Below are 22,028 nucleotides of genomic sequence, written 5' to 3'. Positions count from 1 at the left end.
TAGTATCAAATGGATAATGTTTAATTATTTATCAATTACTCTTCTTTTCTGTCTTGGTGTATTTATCATCCAATGTTCTTTTCTAACTTGGTCTGACATATATATATATATATATATATATATATATATATATATATATATATATATATATATATATATATATATATATATATATATATATATATATATATATATGTGTGTGGGTTACTTTACTGTACTCAGTTTGAATTACCGGAAATTCAGATCAGAAACTACGTACAGAACTGTTGCAGGAACATGAGAAATAACAATACTGAAAATTGATGAACTAAGAAAACTGAGACGTAAGCAATTGTAATCCAAAATTCGAGTCATTGAAAATATATCAAGTAAGAACCACCCCTCTGAAATGATCCAGATGGGGGGAAAAAGTAGATTGTATTCTATACAGTGTTAATTTGTTCAGGGTTAACAGATATCTCTAAGAGGAAAAAACCCCAAAAGAATTGAATAGTGAGTGAAACATTGCTCCTTTAGCACTTGAGTTCAGAAGTTAGTTTGAAGAACGTCTCTGTAGAGCAAGGAATTGTAAGACAACCCATGGGATGATCAAATCCGAACTCTTCTTCAGCACGTTGTAGCAAGTATTGGAATGTAGGGTGGCTTAAGTAAGAAAGTGGCACCACATATCTCTTCTTATCAGCTTGCTCTCCAACATAAACTGGGACATGCCCCTTTGGGACTACTTGCTGATTTCTTGCAAGAATTTGCTTTGCATGAGAAAGCATGGAAGGGAAACGAATAGCCATATGGATCGTGTAAGAACTTGAGAGGAATGATAGTGTTCTTAATTTGAAAGAGATAAGTTTTGGAGTTTGATGAAATTCCTTAGGCTTTTGCTAGCTATTTATACTAGGTGAATTACTTAGAGATCTTATGGATGAGAATGGACGACCCACTTAATCAAGGCTCTCACATGGATTTGTTTCTTTAGCAACATACCATGTGAAATGACTTATACTGGGGTAACACCAGGACCCAAATGCCAATCAAGGTACGATTCATTTTGATCAACTCGTTGCCTCACCGGCCTATATCATTTTATCTTATCGTTGTACTTAATCATTAATCTCAGACAATGTGTTTAATGTACAATTTCCGTAACCTGTAACCACCTATATAATGACCTGAATAATCTTAAGGAAGCTACCTACGTAGTTTGTGTTATATATTGTTGGTCTACTCAAATAATTCTTTCTTTGACCATGGACTCCAAAATGTAGCTTTGATATATATTCTGATAAATGTTTATTTACGTGACCACTCTGCAGAGCCAGTCAACCAATATTTCTTTCCATATATCTGGCTGATACGGAGTAGTTGTACATTACATTGCTTATTGACAAGGAAAGCACCCGAAAGGTACGTCATGAAGATGATTATTTGATTGATTAGTGTGCTATTGAAATGGTGATCATTCGGAAAATGAACGAATTGATGATAGCATTACAAGTAGTTGTTAGTTTTTTTTACTTTCTTGGTCAAACCAGTACTCCTTGTTTTCCAAGGAATTAAATAAATGAAAACAAGATACCTTCTTTCTTCCTAAACTTTAATGGACAGTGGATGTCTGAATTGAAGGATACTAATGGCGGAATTCTTATTTGGTCAGACCAAACTTCAATTATTGCATCTTTTAAATTTTAGTCAAATATTATGGACTTCAGAATACATGATTTGATTTACTTTCTTTTGTAACCAACCAATTCTCTCTTCTTATACATGGCCGGTATTACTTACGTATACATACTAGCTAGGCTAATTAGAAGACTAATTGTTGTTACCAGTACTCATTAGTTCCCCTTAATCTTGATCTGCCGGAACTGGTAATGTGTTAGACTGAAAATTAGCAACCCCTATGCTTTTCTTTCTAGTTATGTTAAATGGATCACTGAAATAAAAAAGATTCATTGAGTAATGGTTATGTCTTCCTTTGAATTAGTAAGTGCTGTTCTGACTTTTGAAAGATAGCTGTGGAGAGAGTTTTTGATTGATCAGCAATCTGACTTGATTATATTAGTACTTAGTTATGTTCAGTTGAAATTTATTGGACAAAAAACACAGGTATCTTTGTATAATTGTTATTGTCATATTCTGCAATTGGTGCAACAGTTTCATAAAACTGCAAAATTGCTGCAGGACTTTTAATTAGAACCAGAGCTAGCTCTGAATTTTGAAATATATACTAGAATCGAAAACACAAATAATTATAATCTGAAAGTTGAATCAATGAGCCCACTGAAAATTGCAGATGGGGGGAAAAGTTACATGAATCTGTACAGTATCTGGTATCAAGTTATAAGAAGAAAAAAACACTTGCAATTAGAGCAGCTAATGAAACATGTTGTTGTATTAATTAACGGCTAAGTTCTGAAGTGAGGCTAAAGAATGTTTGTTCGGTGCAAGGAATGGTGAGAGCACCCATGGGATGATTGAACCCAAACTCTTCTTCAGCGCGTTGTAGCAAGTCTTGAAACACTGGGTGGCTCAAGTAAGATAGTGGCACCACGTATTTCTTCTTTTGAGCTTGTTCACCCACATACACTGGGATGTGTCCCTTTGGGACTACTTGCTGATTTTTAGCAAGCATTTGCTTAGCAGCAGCGAGTACAGAAGGGAAACGGATTGCCATTTTAGTAAAGTAAACTGTGTTATTAAGAGAAGAAAAAAGGATGAGATGTGCTGTGAACTTGAGAGGATTGATTGAATTAGGCTTTTGGAAGAGAGAATGAAGGTTTGAGTGTGATGATGAAACAACAAAGGGTTTAGGGAGGTATTTATAATAGAGTAATTTAAGTCTAAGGCTATGAAAACCAGCTAATAATCTCAATCTCACATGGCTTTGTTTTCTTAGCTTTAGCAATGTAAGGCCATTATCTTGTGTTGGTCCACATGCTGCTTTTGAAGGGAATGCTCCACATCAAGGACAGTCCTGTAAGTACTTGATATATTCTCTGCCTCTTATTGGGTTTTCTGTCACACTCAATACTTGCGAAGGATACGTTATATGTCCTTCGTATATTTGAGGACCCCGGATGCTTATAAGGTTTTACTTCCAGTTGACGGTGTCACTCATTGTTAGTGATTGCTTGATTATGATGTATTAATTATGTTACTCGGACTCTCTTTGTTACGTACAAGGAATTCACGTACTAAGGTACTGTCCGGCATGAATATGTATAACTAAAACTTTTGCACCAGAATTAACAGATGGAAAATTTATAGAACATCAGATGTACTGTTGGAATTTCTGGTCTTTATCTTATTCAAATATGTAGGTTTAACTTTGATAATGATGTTCTGATTCCTGAGTGTGACAAGAAACAGGACATATTCTATACATGCAAAATCAAGTTAAGGATGCATGAAAAATATCTTCAATGTAATACAATTTCTTTTACCTGATCAAATATTTGGTTCTGTAAGTTGAGAGTAATAATATAACTAAAAGACAGTCAGTGGCTCCATAAACAGAGAACAAGCACATTTTTCATATGCTACAAGTTTATTGTACACACATGTTTACGGAGTATGAAGAAAGAAAATGGAAAACTAAGGTAATCATAATAAGAAATTTGATTCCATTATAAATAGAAATTGGAAATCACCCTTCTTAATCATGCTAATGGGGGAAAAGATACATCTGTACAGTGTAAATTTGTGATGGGTGAATAAAACAACCCCCAAATAAAAGAATGGTGATTGTAATTTGTAACTACATATATAGTCTACATTGTTGGCAATGCATCATTATGTTTATCATTAGCACTTCACTGTTTCAGCTCAGATGTTAACTTAAAGAATGTTTCAGAAGTGCATGGAATTGTCAGACCGCCCATAGGGTGATGAAAGCCGAACTCTTCTTCAGCACGCCGTAGCAAGTCTTGAAATACTGGGTGGTTTAAGTAAGAAAGAGGCACCACATATCGCTTCCTATCAGCTTGCTTGCCTACATAAACTGGGATGTGTCCTTTTGGGACTAGTTGCTCACTTTTGTTAAGAATTTGCTTTGCATTAGAGAGTACAGAAGTAATACGGATAGCCATTCCTGCAGTGAAATCGTGCAAGAGAACTTGGGAAGAAATGGGATGTTTTGCAGAAGAGAAGATTTGAGCTGAGTATAAAGCAATTTCAAAGGCTTCAGTAACTATTTGTACTAGTTGTGTACTGAGTAGTACATACTAATGTACTATCCGTGTTTCATTAGACATAAATCGGATAATTTTTCATAGGTGGAAATGGATGAGGATGATTATGACCCGCCTAATCAAGTTTCTCACATGGTTTTGTTTCCTTAATTATGAGAGTACTTGTTCCGTGACTCTTATTCATTGCTCTGTCATCATGAATGCTTGCAACTTGTATGTTAACCTTGAGAATAAAATGCTGATGTACGCTTATCTATTTGTTGTGACTGTTCTTAGTTACTGTGGCCATTACTAATGCTTGCAACTTGATGTTAGGCAACATACCCATGTGAATGGCAATGGAAATGCTAATGTTAGGTCCCAAATGCTAATTAAGGTATGACTCATTTTAATTAATTGCCTATATACTTTGCATTATCTTAGAAGGTGTATGCTAATTACAGTTTCCATGTCTTACCTATCTGTCGGCGATGTTTTCCTACTGTGGCATATACTGTTGATGATATTTGGTATCAAAACTAGGAGTTTAATTTGATGTTTATTGAGCTTAGGCTAATCATGATCAGTTGGCACAAACCCAATAATTGGCAACACTTGAAGCAGAATGTTTAGCGGACAAAGAAGATTCAATTGGTGTCAGATATAATAAGTCAAGTATAGTCATGGCATATTTCCTTAGTTCCTTAAAAATGACCCAAATCAATTGTGGTCTATTATTTAGGGACGGAGGGAGTATTCTGTTAGTACATACTTTGTTGCTAGTAACTAAGTCACTGCCATTGCTTTTCTTATGTAAGTTTGCTGAAACAGCACAAACAGCTTCAGAAAAAGAAAATGATTGTTCTCCTTTGCATTGGTGTTGATGACATTAGTGTACTCAGTTGGAGAGAATCGGAATTAAACTGAAGAACTGTGTGCCGCAGGACTATGATTTATGAGTAACAACGACATCAAAGAAATCTGATAAACCAAACAAACTGAAAAGCAAGGCAATTGCTATCCAAAATTTGATTCCATTAAAAAAATTATTGAAAACCACCCTTCTGAATCATGCAGATGGGGGAAAAATTACATCTGTAATTATGTACAGTGTTAATCTGTCATGGATCAATAACAGCCTTAAGGATAAAAAACCCCAAAAATTAGTGTTGCTGTTGGTATCGTACCGCTAGCACTTGAGTACAGAAGTTAGTTCAAAGAATGTTTCTTCGGAGCATGGAATCGTCAGACCACCCATAAGATGATGAAAACCGAACTCTTGTTCAGCATGGTGTAACATGCATTGGAATGCAGGGTGGCTTAAGTATGAAAGTGGCACTACATGTCTCTTCTTGTTAGCCTGATCACCTACGTAAACTGGGATATGACCTTTTGGAACTGCTGCTGTATGCTGATTTCTGCTAAGGATTTGTTTTGCAGTAGATAGCATAGAAGGGAATCTGATAGCCATCTTTTCAATGAAATTGTTTAAAAGAGAGAAGAATAGATATATGCTTAAGTTTGGAAGAATTTGAGTTTTTGTAAGAGATTGAGATGCTGTCGAGTTTGATGCAATTGTGAACCCTAACTTAGCTATTTATGCTCAAATCCTTAGAGACCAAAATTAAATTATGTGGATGTAAATGGATGACCCACCTGCCTAATCAAGGCTGTCACATGGCTTTGTCTTCTTAATTAGCTTCTTAGTGAAAGAACCATGAAAATGGTTGGTTGTGAGTTATAGGCAAAACATAGCCATGTGAACAGGCTCATACCAAAAAAACATGAGGACCCAAATGCTAATTAAGGCTCTTGACTCATTTTAATTAGTTAGTTGTCTGATAATTAGTATATACAGGTTTGTGACTATTTGTGTGTCACCGTCGGTCCACTACGTACTAGTGTATTTGTCTGACCTTGTAGTTGAATACATAGCTAGCTTTGATTTATGTTTAGTATGACTACTGCCAAGCAAGTCAACATATGTATAGTTGCGTATCAAATTGATGATTGTCAACGAAAATTCCTGGAAAAGGTTCCATTTTATTTGAATAGGCAACTTAGTTAAAGGTATGTAATCTGTATGCGAAGAATGTGATTCAACGAGAAGAAAGGGACCGTCAAAGAAGACGATGCAACATACAAGCTAGTGAGGGTGGGGGTGACTGCATAACCTAATGTATCTGTTACAGGAAAACCAGAAGTATTAAGACTAATTTCTAGCAATATATGTCTAGCTAGTGTAGCGCACGTCATTCATAAAGTTGCCAAATGGATCGTGCGCTTCATGTTCGTTTCTAGCCATTTGATCAATTTCAGACTTATTTGGGTAATAAGTCATTCAATTTAGTCACCAGAATACAAAATTTACCAAGAACGTTTGGAGTTTTATATTTTTTTTGTGGTACCCCTAAGGAATAATAAGGACTCCAAAATATAATGACCAGTATATTCTTGTGTTTGTTAATCACAATTTTTTCTTTAACCTTATTTCACGACCTTATTACTTAATCAAAGTCTGCCTCAATTATAATGTTTAGTTGGCAACAGTGAAGGATATTAATGGTATGTGTACGTGATTCCTTAAAAATGACCTGAATCCAATGTAGTCTATTACTTAGGGACGGAGGGAGTATCATTGATGTTAGTAATGCTTTGTTTCTCACAAGTCACAACCAAGTCACTGCAATTGCTTTTCTGGTATTAGTTTTGCAAAACAGCATAGATTCCCATTCTTTTAGACTCAAAATACGGGTTGGTCTAATTTGGCATTAGTATACTCAGTTGTAGAGAATCAGTACCAGAGAACTGCTTGCTATGATCCATGAATAAAATCATAAGAACGACATAACACAAACAGGACAAACTAAAGAACTGAAATGCAAGGGCAATTGTAATCCAAAATTTGATTCCATTAAAAAAATGTTGAGAACCACCCTTCTGAATCATGCAGATGGGGGAAAAACTACTTCTGTAATTCTGTACAGTGTTAATTTGTCATGGGTCAATAACATCCCTAAGGATTAAAAAAAAGCCCCTCTAAAATTGTGATCTGAAACCTCGCTTGCTGTTGGTATGGTGCTGCTAGTACTTGAGTGCAGAAGTTAGTTCAAAGAATGTTTCTTCAGAGCATGGAATTGTGAGACCACCCATACAATGACTGAAACCAAACTCTTGTTCAGCACGATGTAGCATGCATTGGAATGCAGGGTGGTTTAAGTAAGAAAGCGGCACAACATGTCTCTTCTTGTTAGCTTGATCACCTACATAAACTGGTATATATCCTTTTGGAACTGCTGCTACGTTTTGATTTCTGCTAAGGATTTGCTTTGCAGTAGATAGCATAGAAGGGAATCTGATAGCCATCTTTTCAATGAAATTGTTTTCAAAACAGAGAAGATTAAATGTTTAAAATTGGGAGGATGAGTGTTTTTGTAAGAGATAAGCTTTCATGTTTGATACAATTGTAATGACTAAGCCAGCTATTTATGCTAATGGGAATCACTGCAAATCCTTAGAGTAAACGAGAAATATTATGTGGATGTAAATGGATGACCCACCTACCTAATCAAGGCTATCACATGGGTTTGCCTTCTTAGTTTCTCGACCAATGCCATAACCATTAAAATGCTTGTGAGATATAGGCAAAACATAGCCATGTGAATTGGCTCATAGCAAGTAAACATGAGGACCCAAGTGCTAATTAAGGCTTTTAATTTGACTCATTTCAATTTAGTTTTTTGTCTGATTGTTGTATACTGAATTAACTCATCCAATAATGTGCCAAGTCTATACAGGTTTGTAACTACTTGTGTGTCACCGTCGGTCCACTACTAGTATACTTGTCTGGCCTTGTATTTGAATACATAGCTTTGATTTAGACAACTGGATAAGGAAAATGCCTGGAAAAGGTTCCATTTTATTCGAATAGGCGACTTAGTTTAAGTATGTGACTATTCGAAGAAGAAAGGGACAGATCAAAGAAGACGATCCAGCATATATATATATATATAAGTTATGGTGGGTTGACTGCATAGTCTAATGTAGAATTTCTATTACAGGAAAACCAAAAGTATTATTGATGATTTCCTAAATGTAATTGTTAATTTTAGACTTTCTATCAATATCTAGCTAGTATAACATCATTCAGAAAGTTGGAAAATATATCATACGCATCAATTTTGGTTTTAGTCAATTCAATTTGAGACATGTTTAGGTGATAAGTCGTACGCTTTGATCACTAGGATACATAATTTAGTGTTTTATACTTTTTTGTAGGATATCCTAAGGTATAGTATTGATTCCAATAAATATAAGACAATATAATTAACATTATGTTTTTATGTTTATTGATCTTTAACCTTCTATCAAGAACTTATTACTTAATCTGAAGTCCCTAAAAAAATTCCAGTAATTACTTTTTTGAACTACTGGCATACATGCATGATTAGAAGACTGAGTAATTTATGGTAACTGCGCTTCAGTTAATCAGGATCAGTTGGTTTAATAATGTGTTGTTACAATACTTAAGTTATGTATCCTAGTCTGAGACCAAATAAGTAGCCTAAATTGGTGTCAGTCTGTCAGATATAACAGTGAAGGATACTGATGGTATATTTGCTTGATTCCTAAGGAAAGAAAAATCAGATGTGGTCTACGGAGTATTATTTAGGCACGGAGGATTGGAAGTATCATTTCTGTTGGTAAGACTTTGTTGCTCGCAACCAAATCACTGCACTTCTCCTGTCTTAGTTTTCCGAAACAGCTAGATAGCTATATAAACTGAGAAGATCCCCCAGTCTTTTAGGCTTTAAACAATGATGTTGGCCTAATTAGCATTTATGTTGGTAAAAACTTTAGTGTATTCAGTTATAGAAAATCAGTAACTAGAGAACTTGTTGCTGCAGGACTATGATTCATGAGGAAGATTATTATAAAGACAAAACATCACACAAATCGGACAAACCAAACAAACTGAAAGCAGGGCAATTGTAATCCAAAACTTGATTCCATTAAAAAAAGTATTGAGAACCACCCTTCTGAATCATGCAGATGGGGGAAAAACTACAACTGTAATTCTGTACAGCTAGTGTTAATTTATCTTTGGGTCAATACATCCTTATATAAGGATAAAAAAACTCCAAAAATTAGTGTTGCAACTATATATCTGAAACAATGCTGGCTGGTGTTCTTGGTATCGTTCAGCTAGCACTTGAGTTCAGAAGTTAGTTCAAAAAATGTTTCTTCAGAGCATGGAATCGTCAGACCTCCCATAAGATGACTGAAACCAAACTCTTGTTCAGCACGGTGTAGCATGCACTGAAATGCAGGGTGGCTTAAGTATGAAAGTGGTACCACATGTCTTTTCTTATTAGCCTGATCACCTACATATACTGGGATATGACCTTTTGGTACTGCTGCTACGTTTTGATTTCTGCTAAGAATTTGCTTTGCACTAGATAGCATAAAAGGGAACCGGATAGCCATCTTTGTGATGAAATTTTTTCAAAAGAGAGACTAGTAGATGCTTAAAGTTGGGAGGAATTGGAGTTTTTGTAAGAGAGAAGCTTTCGAGTTGTGATACAATTGTAAAGCCTGAGGTAGCTATTTATGCTTATGTGAATCACCGCGAATCCTTAGAATACACAGGAAATATTGTGTGGATGACCCGCCTAACTAAGGCTTTCACATGGGTTTGCCTTCTTAGCTTCTCAGTGCCAGAACCATGAAAATTGTTGTGAGTTGTAGGCAAAACACAGCCCATGTGAATTGGCTCATAACAAGTAAACATGAGGACCCAAATGCTAATTAAGGCTTTTGACTCCTCTTACTTGGTTTGTTGTCTGACTGTTGCATATTGAATTAACTCAGACAATATTCTAAGTATATACAGTTTTAGAACTACTTGTGTGTCGCCGTCAGTCCACTAATTAATACTCTGTATTATATTTGTTCTGACCTTGTAACTGAATACATAACTTTGAATTAGACAACTGGATTAATGTTTAATATGACTCCTGCCAAGCAAGTCAAGATATTTATAGTTGGTATCACATTGTTGATTAACAAGGAAAATGCCTGGAAAAGGTTTCATTTTATTTGAATATTAGTGACATACTTGATTAGAAGAAGAAGAGTATGAGTAATTTATGTTTCTTCTACTTTAGTTCATCAGGATCAGTTGGTACAACAATGTGTTTGATGAGACTGACAATTGGCAACACTTAATTTATTCTATCCTAGTTTAAGTTCAGATAAGTAGTGTAAATTAAAATGTTTAGTTGACAAAAAAGACTTGATTTTATGTGCTTGATTCCTTAACAATGACTGAAATCAAAATGGGGGTCTGTTATTTAGGGACGGAGGAAGCATCATTTTTCTGTTGGTAATACTTTGTTGCTTGCAACCAAGTCATTGAAGTTGCTTCTTCTGTCTCAGTCTTCCATAAACAGCATAGGTAGCTACACAAACTAATTAAGAAGATCCCATTCTTTTAGACTTTTTAATAATCATGTTGGCCATGAAATTGTTTAAAACAGAGAAGAATAAAGTAGTTTTAAGTTGGGAGGAATAGGATGAGTGTTTTTGTAAGAGATAAACTTTCGAGTTTGATACAATTGTGAAGCCTAAAGTACCTAGTTATGCTTATGTAAATCACAAAATTATGTGGATGTTGTAAATGGATGACCCACCTGCCTAATCAAGGCCTTCACATGGCTTTGCCTTAACTTTGAAAATGGTTGTGACTTGTGAATTATAGGCAAAACATACCCATGTGAATTGCTCATCCGCTCATAGCAACTAAACATAAGGACCCAAATGCTAATTAAGTCTCTTGACTCATTTGAACTAGTTTTGTTATCTGATTCAATTATCTCAGACAGTTTGATAAGCTCATACGGTTTTAAAACCCCATCGGTCCACTACTATTCCGTAGTATACTTGTTTTGGCCTTGTAATTTGAATATATGTCTTATATATAATTGCAGATCACATTGTTGATTAGCATGGAAAATGCCTGGAAATTTTCTATTGAATTGGCAACTTGGTTTAAGAATTTGATCGATTCAACGACAAGAGAGGGACAGTCAAACAAGACGATTCAGGGTCTAATTTGTAGGATTTCTATTACAGGAAACCGGCCTAAGAATAATTGCTATCAAGAAAAATAATTATTTTTAAACACACGTGACAAAATTAGTGGATACTAAAATGTGTATAACTTCATAACAGTTAACGAATGAATGAATTAAACATAAGACAAATTATTTTTTACCACCTAAAAAAATAGAAGTTGTATTTTACCACCTAAAAAACAATTACTCCCTCCGTCCCTTAATATTCGCATCGCTTTCCTTTTCGGGTCGTCCCTTAATACTTGCACCGTTCTATACATGGAAATTTATACCAATATTATATTATTTCTTACACTTACTTACTAACCCCACTACACCTCTATTCCCTACAAAAAATCATTTAAAAATTTACACCCCCACTCACCACTCTCCACCTCTTATCCATTTCCCACTAACTATATTAAAAAAATAACCCACTATCAACTAACACCCATTAAATTAATAAGTCAATTTAAATGTCTTAAACTCCGAAGGGACGGAGGGAGTAAAAGTTGTGTTTTACCATCTAATAACGGAAAATTTGACAACTATTGCTACTGCTGGTTGCTAAGCTATTTTGCATCTGCTACGCTTCAACCAATTCAAACAACAAATGACAACAACAACTATGTTTAATAAACAACAACGCAACTATGTTTAATTACTCGAAACTGCATCTTATTTCATTCAACCACCGGAAACTTACAATTTTCAAGCCCTTACAACTTCAATCCAACAACCTAAACGCTCTACTTCTTTGAGCATGGTTGATTCTTACCCTAACCAACTATACTAGCCTATCTTAATCACTAAAAACATTCCTAAAATCATGAAAAAACAGGAAACAGCAACAATAACAACACAGGTGTTCACTGATTTTTCCCCTGTCCCCTTGCCATGTTCATTTTCTTTCTGTCACAGCTCATAGCCTTGTTTATCAATTATCACCTTCAAGCTATCAATTTCATTAAGCAGTTCCATCTGGTTCATCCACCACTTGAAAGCTTTGCATCCCATGTTTCTGTGATTGAATCGTAAAACTTTGCATCCCTAGTCCAACCAGTCAACCTTGCAAGAGGAACTCTACCGCCACAATTTTTCCTTTGAAGGAGAAAAACTAAGAGCAGACATTATCCCCTATAATTGACATACAAAAACGATCATAAATAGTTCATAATAAATGCAATTAGCATTTCCTAACTTTAATTTTGAAAAACGGATCACATACAAGAAACCCCCAATTCGATCAAATTGTAATGAACCCTAAATTTAATTTCCAGTTTTTGGGGTTAATTTAAGTCATTGAATCATAAATTCAGAAAATTGCTTAACATAAATCATGTTTCCGAATCAATTACACACACAAATTGGTTTATAAACACAATTAACATCATCGATTCCATTAGTCATTACAAAACGAATTCATGAGATATTATTTTTGACACAAATAAATCATACATTAAACAAGCTCTTGAATCTCCTTTGCAAAGCTGGAAAGATTTAAGACTTGAGTTATTATTTTCGTGAATTTTGAGAAGCATTCTTTCAATTTGGGTACCTCACGCAAGGGTTTAACATTCTCTTCCTATCATTCTCAAGATGCGAAAATGTGGGCTCTTCGTTGGTTTCTGCAAATTCTATCAAATACTCCAACTTTCCTTCTCTCTATACTTCTATCAATATGTAACTGATTTTGGTTTCTGGTTTTTTCGATTGAATTTTTTGGAAGATGGGTACAAATTTCGCAGATGGGAAGAACAACAACAGATTAGAACGCAACAAGGCACATACGTAAAATCGTGGGAATAATTGAAAAAAATCTGAAATGTTACCGTTATTATGGCCTCACATAATGGTTTCTTAAAATTTTCCATTATTAGGTGGTAAAACACAACTTTTAACTTTTTTTTAGGTGGTAAAAAATAACTTTTATTTTTTTAGGTGGTAAAAAATAATTTTTGGTTTTTTTAGGTGGTAAAAAATAATTTGTCCTTAAACATAACTATATACTAAAACCTGTCATAATACTTGGCTAATTAACAATCTTCAAAAAAGTAAAATTTTCTAAACAACAAAATATAATGGAATTAAACCTTAAGCACGAGCATATCGGGAGTAACAACATCCTCGTGAATGAAATGACCCCAAAACTTGTGGTTCTTCCAGACAAGAACCATCTCTTCAATAGGCACATTCTTGGTCTCAGACAACAAGAAATAGATGAATATTGTCATAATCACCACGAAGAAGGCGAAGAAGATGAAGAGTCTAAACTTTGAGGCACATAGCATTGGTAGGAAAGCTTGGGCTATAATGAAGGTGCATATCATGTTAACTGATACATTGATACTCTGTGCAGCAGATCGAACTTCGAGAGGGAAGATGTCACTGGGGACGAGCCATCCTAAATATCCCCATGACCATGCGAATCCAGCTACGTAGATGCATATAAACAATACATCTATAATTACATACCATTTTGGCAAATCTGTTGCATCACCTGTCACCCCAAATTTCCATCCGATGAATGTTGCTACTAGGATTTGACAATGCAACGCAACAAATTAAGATAAGTCATCAATTAATTAATTAATCAATTAATGTACAATTTAATTAAATCAAGATTGAAGAAATTGATTTGATTAATTACCTGAAGGAAGAGAGATCGCCTTCCCCATTTATCAACATCGTAAATGGAGACCAAAGTAGCAAAAACATTAACACCACTAGTAATAACGGCTGACATAAGGGAGGCGTCATCTGCACATCCAATTGTTTTAAACAAAACAGGTGTATAGAACATGATCACATCAATCCCGGTAAGTTGTTGAAACATTGGAATTGCAAAGGAGAATATAAGAGGAGGTCGATATTGTCGGTCTTTTAAGAGGTTTTTCCAAGGATCTTCCACCTACTTAGAAGCTTCACTAGCTGTAATTAGGTCTTGGAGTTCGGCGTCAACGTTGTTTCTTAACATTGTATACCCTCGGATTTTTAACAGTTGTTTCTTAGCTTCGTCGAGTTTTCCTCTTTCAATGAGGTAGTTGGGGGTTTCAGGAAGGATCAAAGAACCAACAAGGATAATGAGAGCAGGAACCACAACTCCTACGAGACTCAACCTCCATCCAATGTGCTCAACTTTGGCAAATCCGTAGTTAAGGAAATTGGCTATCAGGATTCCTATGGTGATTGTGAGTTGGAACGTCATGTTTAGTGCACCACGATGCTTGTAAGGTGCTCCTGAAATTTTATTTTATTTTTTTTGAAAAAAAAAACATGATAATTTCTAAAATCCTAAATAATTTAAAACTCTAATACGATGTTGTATCTCTCTATGGGAGCAAAAGAAAGTCCCTCCTCTGTGAATAGAAGATCAAACCACTGTAAGGTTGTAAGTGATGCTTCCTTCTACGTTTCTGTATTTGTATATTTGCTTGGTTTCTCTTGGATTTGATTATTATTGCTCGTAATTCTGCTAATGTCTTGTAAATCATAATGATAATTTGTTGTGAATTTTTGTTTTTTTTATGTGTTGTTTTGTTGCATAGTATATCCGTCTGAACATTTGTTTGTAGTTTTGGGGTTCGCTTTTTTTTTTTGGAGTTATGATCAAAATCTTATCTTTTTTAATTTTAATTTCAGTGGTTGTAGCAGTAGTATTGAGAAAATAATGTTTGGGCGATGGAGTAAGTATTGTGAAAATAACATAATCAACTACTGTCTTATGAGACCTAGAAAAGGGTTGTTTAATTTCGCATGTGGAAGCATAATAAAGCTATTTTCGGAGTACGGGCTGCTAGATAAAATCCTATATCCACGTAAAAACTATGAGTTGCATCCAATGACTAATTCTTGGTGTTGCTCGATCTTCTTATGGGGAGTTCAGTACCATATGCGGCAAAGTTGAATATATTGCCCATATATGCATTATAGCTACCGATACTTTCTTCATATTTATTATATTTGTAATTATTCTTACTATGAAAATAGTTACTGATATTGAAATATATAGACTATCAATTAAAAATATTTAAAATTTCAGGTACTTAATAAACTAGTTTTACCAAACGGGTAATATAAACACATGTCTTATCAGTTTTAGCACCTTATCAATTTCAGGTGTTAGCTTGTCAGTTTCTGATAGGCTGTCGTACACCCGTCAAAAATAAAATCCTAGCGAAACCTCCTAACAATGCAGTAGGGTAAGCAGGGTCGAATCCACAGAGAGATGGCTATTTAAATCTAGCTTTCAAGGTATGGCGAAACTAACAATGTCACAAAATTTAGGATTGAATGTTTAAACTAAAATAAATAGAAAAATAAACTAAAAGATCTAGGGCAACGGTTCACCATGTTCATAGTTCAGAATCAATCAAAACATCATCAACAACTCAAATATTCAAATTATCTAGAGCACAAGTTAATCCTACGGTCGGGTCTTAACACTCTCAATTCAACATATGCAGTACGATCGCTAACATAATCAGAATTGCTAGTTGTAGGTAAGCCTCTAAAATTCGATCTTTCGATTCTAAATTCTATTAGCATGATTTAATCAAACAATTGATCAGATTGCAAAGATTAACAATATAAACCTAATCAACTAGAAATATCAATGAATAATCAAACCATCAACAATAATAATAAGGATTCATAATATAAACATGGATTCCCAAACCCTAGAAAGCAAACTACTCAATCATGAAACGAACAATGAAAATCAAATCTAAGAATGAAAACATAATTAAAAGCAATAAATAAAATAAAAAGGAAAATCAATAATACCTCAAAGAATTACATTAATGGAGTTTGTAGAAAAACTATAGTTCATGAAAAAGAAAAAAGAGAAAAAAGAACGTGAATTAGAAATCTAGGAGAATTGAAACCTAAAGGAAAAATAAAGCATGAGGGAAATAAATTAATTCCCTTAAGTATTTATAGTTTCTCTTTTCTAAAACAAAATAAAAAAATAAATAAGAAAATAAAAAAAGAAGTCGTCAATGATTGGTCGATGGAACGATGACGTGGCGATAAAACCCGAGCACGAACAAGTTGGACGGACAAGAGGATAATATGCCGCGAAATATGGCAGCGAGGGATCTTGGCGAGCCATCCCTCGCTGGCCCGATGAAGCATGTAAAAACATAAGCAAGGCAGAGGCAGCGAGGGATCTCACGCACCATCCCTCGTTGGCCTGGTGAAGTGTATAGCAAAGCAACGAAGCAATGAGGCAGCGAGGGATCTCGCGCACCATCCCTCGCTGGCGTCGAGCCATCCCTCGCTGGTGTCGAGCCATCCCTCGCTGGGAACTGTTGTGCTCGTGAAGATGGTGGGCGTAGCGTTGCCGCAGCAGCATCGTCACACTTGTTTTCGCCATAACTCTTGATCCAGAGGTCCTCTAAGGCCGTGTGACCCATCGTTGGAAAGCTCTTTCAGTCTACTTTCTAACCCAATCAAAACCGTCTCGTTCCGATCAGTAGAACTTGAGATATTATCAAAAGAGTGAACGCTTGTCAGTTTTGATGCTTAGAAAAGTAGCGTTTAGCTTCGTTGTTGACTCGAAATTTATCCCAAGAGGCATGTAATGATCCTCGAGTCAACATATAATTCTTTTATCGTTCAAACCAACCCTAATTAAACACTCAAATGCAACCAAATGACCATAGAATCACCTGAAATATTAAGGAAAACACAAACGACGCGTAATAGAGTACAATAGCGACAAATTATGCAAAAACGACCTTAAATGCAAATAAAACGTGACGAATGCCTAGAAATGCAACCTAAATGCGCCTAAAATACCCTATACAAATGTGATTCATCAATTTCCCCCAAGCTAGACTGTTGCTTGTCCCCAAGCAACACTGAACTAAAGACAAAGAAATGAGACGCACGTGACTTTCATTAAACCATGGCAAGACCGATTCAACTCTCGAGCAAACAATCAAACAAAGTTATTGAGACAGAAATCTAGCTCGGATACAAATAGAACCACAAAGCATCATGATCCACAATTGAAACAACCAATCTTAGCCACAAACTATTCTCAATCAAGCTAGTTGTCGCCGCATACCTTGTAGAATATGAATATATGATGCAACATGGGGTAAGATAAGAATAGCAAGAAACGATTTTCATTCAATCACAAAAAAAACATGCCGATCAAGAGGTCTTTAAAATAAGCTTGTAATGGGGCTAGGTAAAAAGAAAGGGTAGGGTTCAATTTGGGAAAAAGTGAGAGTAAGGTCCAACTGGGGGAGCAAATTTGAACAATATGCGTCGGCGTGATAATGCCGAAAATCCAACTCCATCAAACCATGAAACCCGAACAATCAACCAAGTTATAACCAAGGGAAAAACATAATATAATGTCAATGATCTTTCTTCATTCCCTTTCCCTGCTTTCAAACTACATACAAAAACGAAAAACATATTTTTTTTATTATTTTTCTTTGATTTTTCTCTTCTTTTTTTTTCTATTTTTTTTTTCTATTTTTTTTTCTACTTTTTTTTCTATTTTCTTTTCTATTTTTTTTAATGAAAAATGAAACTTAATAATGAAATCGGAAGTACATAACTGTTACAAGCTTTGGTGCCAAAAATAATATGCACCATCTCCAAACCACATATCCAACCATAGCCTCGAACCACGAACTATTGGCTTAGTATGCCAATCAATCAACATCAATGAAACCATTACGAACACCGAAGCTCCCCCAAGCTAGACTCGGGACAAGTAACCAACGGGGCTAATAGGGCTCAATTATGTGGAGTTAAAAGAATAAAAGGACAAGGCTACAACATGGGTATGAAAGGCAGGAACTGATGTTTCTAAATTCGTCTGAAGGCTTCCTAAGAGAATGGCCTCTGTCATACGCGGCATGCGTGAGTTGCAACTAAACTACTAATGAATCTCAAGCCAAAATCATACGATAACAAGTCACATCAATCACACAAACACATAGTAAGGTGACCTACAAGGTAATTGGCTAGCTATTCTTGACGCGAGACCAACATCTTACCGCGTACCATTCAATTGTTTCACACAATGCTAAGCAGTTATCAATGTATAGCACAACCGACTGAATTTCGAAATCATATCTAAGTTCAAAAGAAGCTCAAGAGAGTCAAATAAAGCCCGAACACGGTTTGAAAGTCGAATGCAGGACACAAAGGCGCACGAATGAAAATGAAATGCAACTAGAATGAAACATTAATATTAAGAAAGCAATACATTTTTTTCGTTGTACGTAAACTCCCACCCCTAGTGAGTGGTACAAAGCGCACAACACCTATTAAACAATAAAACTAGACTAAAGTGCAACTAACATGCGCAAACTGATGATGACAAATATCCTCCCCCAAGCTAAACAACACATTGTCCTCAATGTGAACAAAGAGGATGCAAAAAACAACATGAGAATAGGGGAGAAAGACAACTCACAAACAAGGAGCTTAGCACCAAAGGATTTTGACGCCACTGCCACGATGTGGTAATGAAACTAGCCAAGAAACCTAACAATGCTTGTACCTAGAGAGATATTTCATCACTTAAGCACACATTAGGTGGTTAGTCATAAAAAAAGGAATTAAAACAGTAAACCAGGTTGCCTCCTGGTAAGCGCTGATTTTTAAGGTCCCGCGCGACCCTACTCAAATTGTTAATCAGAAGAATCCAACGCCTTGAGTAGTTTATCAAATGCCCCTGCAAACATATCATTGAGCACTACATATGGCTTGAGTAAAACCACATTCATCCTCTCAAATAGGGTATTAGATAAATAAGCAGAAAAACCAAACTCAAAAGAAAAAGAATCAGAAGAAGAAGAAAAAGAAAAAGAAAAAGGAGAATATATACAACTTCCCTCTAATTGCTCCTCAGGCAATGTAAACGTTTTAGAATGAGCATCAAGGTCGGCAAGGTCAAATGTATCATGGAATGGAGACCTGTTGATAAAGTGCGAAAGACTTAACATGGGGGATGTAGGAAAAAGATCAAGCCTCCGCGAGAACGGGACATAGGCGAGAGGAGATATAGGCTCAACATTAATGCTTTTACCTATAATTCCACCCCCGTGAACAAACTCATCACTAAAATCGTCAACCAAAAGTTTCGCAACCAACGGTTTCTCAACCATCGATTCTACAACCATTAGTGATTCCTCATCCTCCAAAGTCTCCGTTATATCCAAGTTTTCCTCATCAGTGCCAAAAGTCAAATGATAACCTTCCTCCAACGAACTAACATTCTCAACAAATTCACCATCATCATCATCATCATCATTATAAAGGATTTTCATGTCACAATAAGATGGTTCGAGTTGGAAATTTTGCATATCAAATCGAAGGAAAGGGTTGACAGTACTAACATATGACTCGTTATAGGGACAGAGAGAAGTATCATGGTCATGACAATGACAATAAGAACAATAATACGGGGGAGGGGTGTGAGTTTGAGGAATAGGAAAAGAATTTTTTTTGCAGAGTAGGTTCAACAAACATTGTCATCTCCCACTCATATGTATCTCTAGCTAATTGCTCGATTAAGTCCCAACACTCTTCTGGAGTCTTCTCCACAAATACATAACTACTCATGGAATCCAACACCAATCTTGTATCTTCATTCAATCCCTCATAAATCACCATACATAGTTCCCATTGTTCAAAAATATGATTTGGACCAAGAAAATCTCCAAGCCTATAATAAGATCTCCAAAACACTTCATTCTCAAATTGAGGAAAGCAAATAGATGCCATTTTATATTATAAAAAAAGGGGAAATTTTATACACAAACGAAAAAATATATACAATGTAGTCTCACCAAAAATAAAAGCTAAAAAGAAAAATAAAACTGTCTCCCCGGCAACGGCGCCAAAATTTGATAGGCTGTCGTACACCCGTCAAAAATAAAATCCTAGCGAAACCTCCTAACAATGCAGTAGGGTAAGCAGGGTCGAATCCACAGAGAGATGGCTATTTAAATCTAGCTTTCAAGGTATGGCGAAACTAACAATGTCACAAAATTTAGGATTGAATGTTTAAACTAAAATAAATAGAAAAATAAACTAAAAGATCTAGGGCAACGGTTCACCATGTTCATAGTCCAGAATCAATCAAAACATCATCAACAACTCAAATATTCAAATTATCTAGAGCACAAGTTAATCCTACGGCCGGGTCTTAACACTCTCAATTCAACATATGCAGTACGATCGCTAACATAATCAGAATTGCTAGTTGTAGGTAAGCCTCTAAAATTCGATCTTTCGATTCTAAATTCTATTAGCATGATTTAATCAAACAATTGATCAGATTGCAAAGATTAACAATATAAACCTAATCAACTAGAAATATCAATGAATAATCAAACCATCAACAATAATAATAAGGATTCATAATATAAACATGGATTCCCAAACGCTAGAAAGCAAACTACTCAATCATGAAACGAACAATGAAAATCAAATCTAAGAATGAAAACATAATTAAAAGCAATAAATAAAATAAAAAGGAAAATCAATAATACCTCAAAGAATTACATTAATGGAGTTTGTAGAAAAACTATAGTTCATGAAAAAGAAAAAAGAGAAAAAAGAACGTGAATTAGAAATCTAGGAGAATTGAAACCTAAAGGAAAAATAAAGCATGAGGGAAATAAATTAATTCCCTTAAGTATTTATAGTTTCTCTTTTCTAAAACAAAATAAAAAAATAAATAAGAAAATAAAAAAAGAAGTCGTCAATGATTGGTCGATGGAACGATGACGTGGCGATAAAACCCGAGCACGAACAAGTTGGACGGACAAGAGGATAATATGCCGCGAAATATGGCAGCGAGGGATCTTGGCGAGCCATCCGTCGCTGGCCCGATGAAGCATGTAAAAGCATAAGCAAGCCAGAGGCAGCGAGGGATCTCGCGCACCATCCCTCGTTGGCCTGGTGAAGTGTATAGCAAAGCAACGAAGCAATGAGGCAGCGAGGGATCTCGCGCACCATCCCTCGCTGGCGTCGAGCCATCCCTCGCTGGTGTCGAGCCATCCCTCGCTGGGAACTGTTGTGCTCGTGAAGATGGTGGGCGTAGCGTTGCCGCAGCAGCATCGTCACACTTGTTTTCGCCATAACTCTTGATCCAGAGGTCCTCTAAGGCCGTGTGACCCATCGTTGGAAAGCTCTTTCAGTCTACTTTCTAACCCAATCAAAACCGTCTCGTTCCGATCAGTAGAACTTGAGATATTATCAAAAGAGTGAACTTTTGTCAGTTTTGATGCTTAGAAAAGTAGCGTTTAGCTTCGTTGTTGACTCGAAATTTATCCCAAGAGGCATGTAATGATCCTCGAGTCAACATATAATTCTTTTATCGTTCAAACCAACCCTAATTAAACACTCAAATGCAACCAAATGACCATAGAATCACCTGAAATATTAAGGAAAACACAAACGACGCGTAATAGAGTACAATAGCGACAAATTATGCAAAAACGACCTTAAATGCAAATAAAACGTGACGAATGCCTAGAAATGCAACCTAAATGCGCCTAAAATACCCTATACAAATGTGATTCATCAGTTTCAGCTACCTTATCAGTTTCAACTCAATTTCAGTTAATGTTGCCAAACAGAGCCTTAAAGCACAAGTGTCAACGTATTTATAGTACCATACTTTTCTAATCCTACTCAACATATAATAGGAAACTAATAATTAATAACTCGAACCTATAATAATAATAAGAAACAGAACATAAATATC

The 22,028-nt window shown here is 35.6% G+C and overlaps 3 protein-coding genes and 1 long non-coding RNA gene across 7 annotated transcripts in view; 1 reads left to right on the top strand and 3 right to left on the bottom strand.

Annotated features, from left to right (window-relative positions):
- The window catches only part of LOC110805315 (pentatricopeptide repeat-containing protein MRL1, chloroplastic), a 32,359-nt gene extending 27,916 nt beyond the window's left edge, over positions 1–4,443 (top strand). For 2 of the 4 annotated variants that reach the window (XR_008919464.1, XR_008919463.1), the window contains exons 21-22: positions 1,311–1,401; positions 3,854–4,443. The gene's annotated coding sequence lies outside the window, so the exon portion shown is untranslated. Of the gene's footprint in view, positions 1–1,310; positions 1,402–3,850 lie in introns of all 4 variants that reach the window. The other 2 variants (XR_008919460.1, XR_008919461.1) reach the window with 1 other exon arrangement.
- Positions 332–980, bottom strand: LOC110805316 (auxin-responsive protein SAUR21-like). The gene has a single exon (XM_022010912.2). It carries the CDS (start codon positions 786–788, stop codon positions 513–515), a length of 276 nt encoding a protein of 91 aa, XP_021866604.1. The 5' UTR covers positions 789–980; the 3' UTR covers positions 332–512.
- LOC130472005 (uncharacterized) lies at positions 3,810–5,637 on the bottom strand. Its single transcript, XM_056842408.1, has 3 exons — positions 5,371–5,637; positions 5,260–5,284; positions 3,810–4,153 (listed from the first exon to the last, which is right to left on the bottom strand). Exons 1-3 carry the CDS (start codon positions 5,635–5,637, stop codon positions 3,810–3,812), a joined length of 636 nt encoding a protein of 211 aa, XP_056698386.1.
- A 6,296-nt stretch (positions 5,638–11,933) lies between these two features.
- On the bottom strand, positions 11,934–13,109 carry LOC130459821 (uncharacterized). The gene is made up of 2 exons (XR_008919458.1): positions 12,740–13,109; positions 11,934–12,418 (listed from the first exon to the last, which is right to left on the bottom strand). It is a non-coding gene; the product is annotated as an uncharacterized lncRNA (long non-coding RNA).
- Between the last annotated feature and the right edge of the window lie 8,919 nt (positions 13,110–22,028).

The sequence above is a fragment of the Spinacia oleracea genome, chromosome 4, assembly GCF_020520425.1.
Source record: "Spinacia oleracea cultivar Varoflay chromosome 4, BTI_SOV_V1, whole genome shotgun sequence".
In the NCBI taxonomy this organism is placed as follows: domain Eukaryota; kingdom Viridiplantae; phylum Streptophyta; class Magnoliopsida; order Caryophyllales; family Amaranthaceae; genus Spinacia; species Spinacia oleracea.
This window is presented reverse-complemented; position numbering and strand designations above follow the sequence as displayed.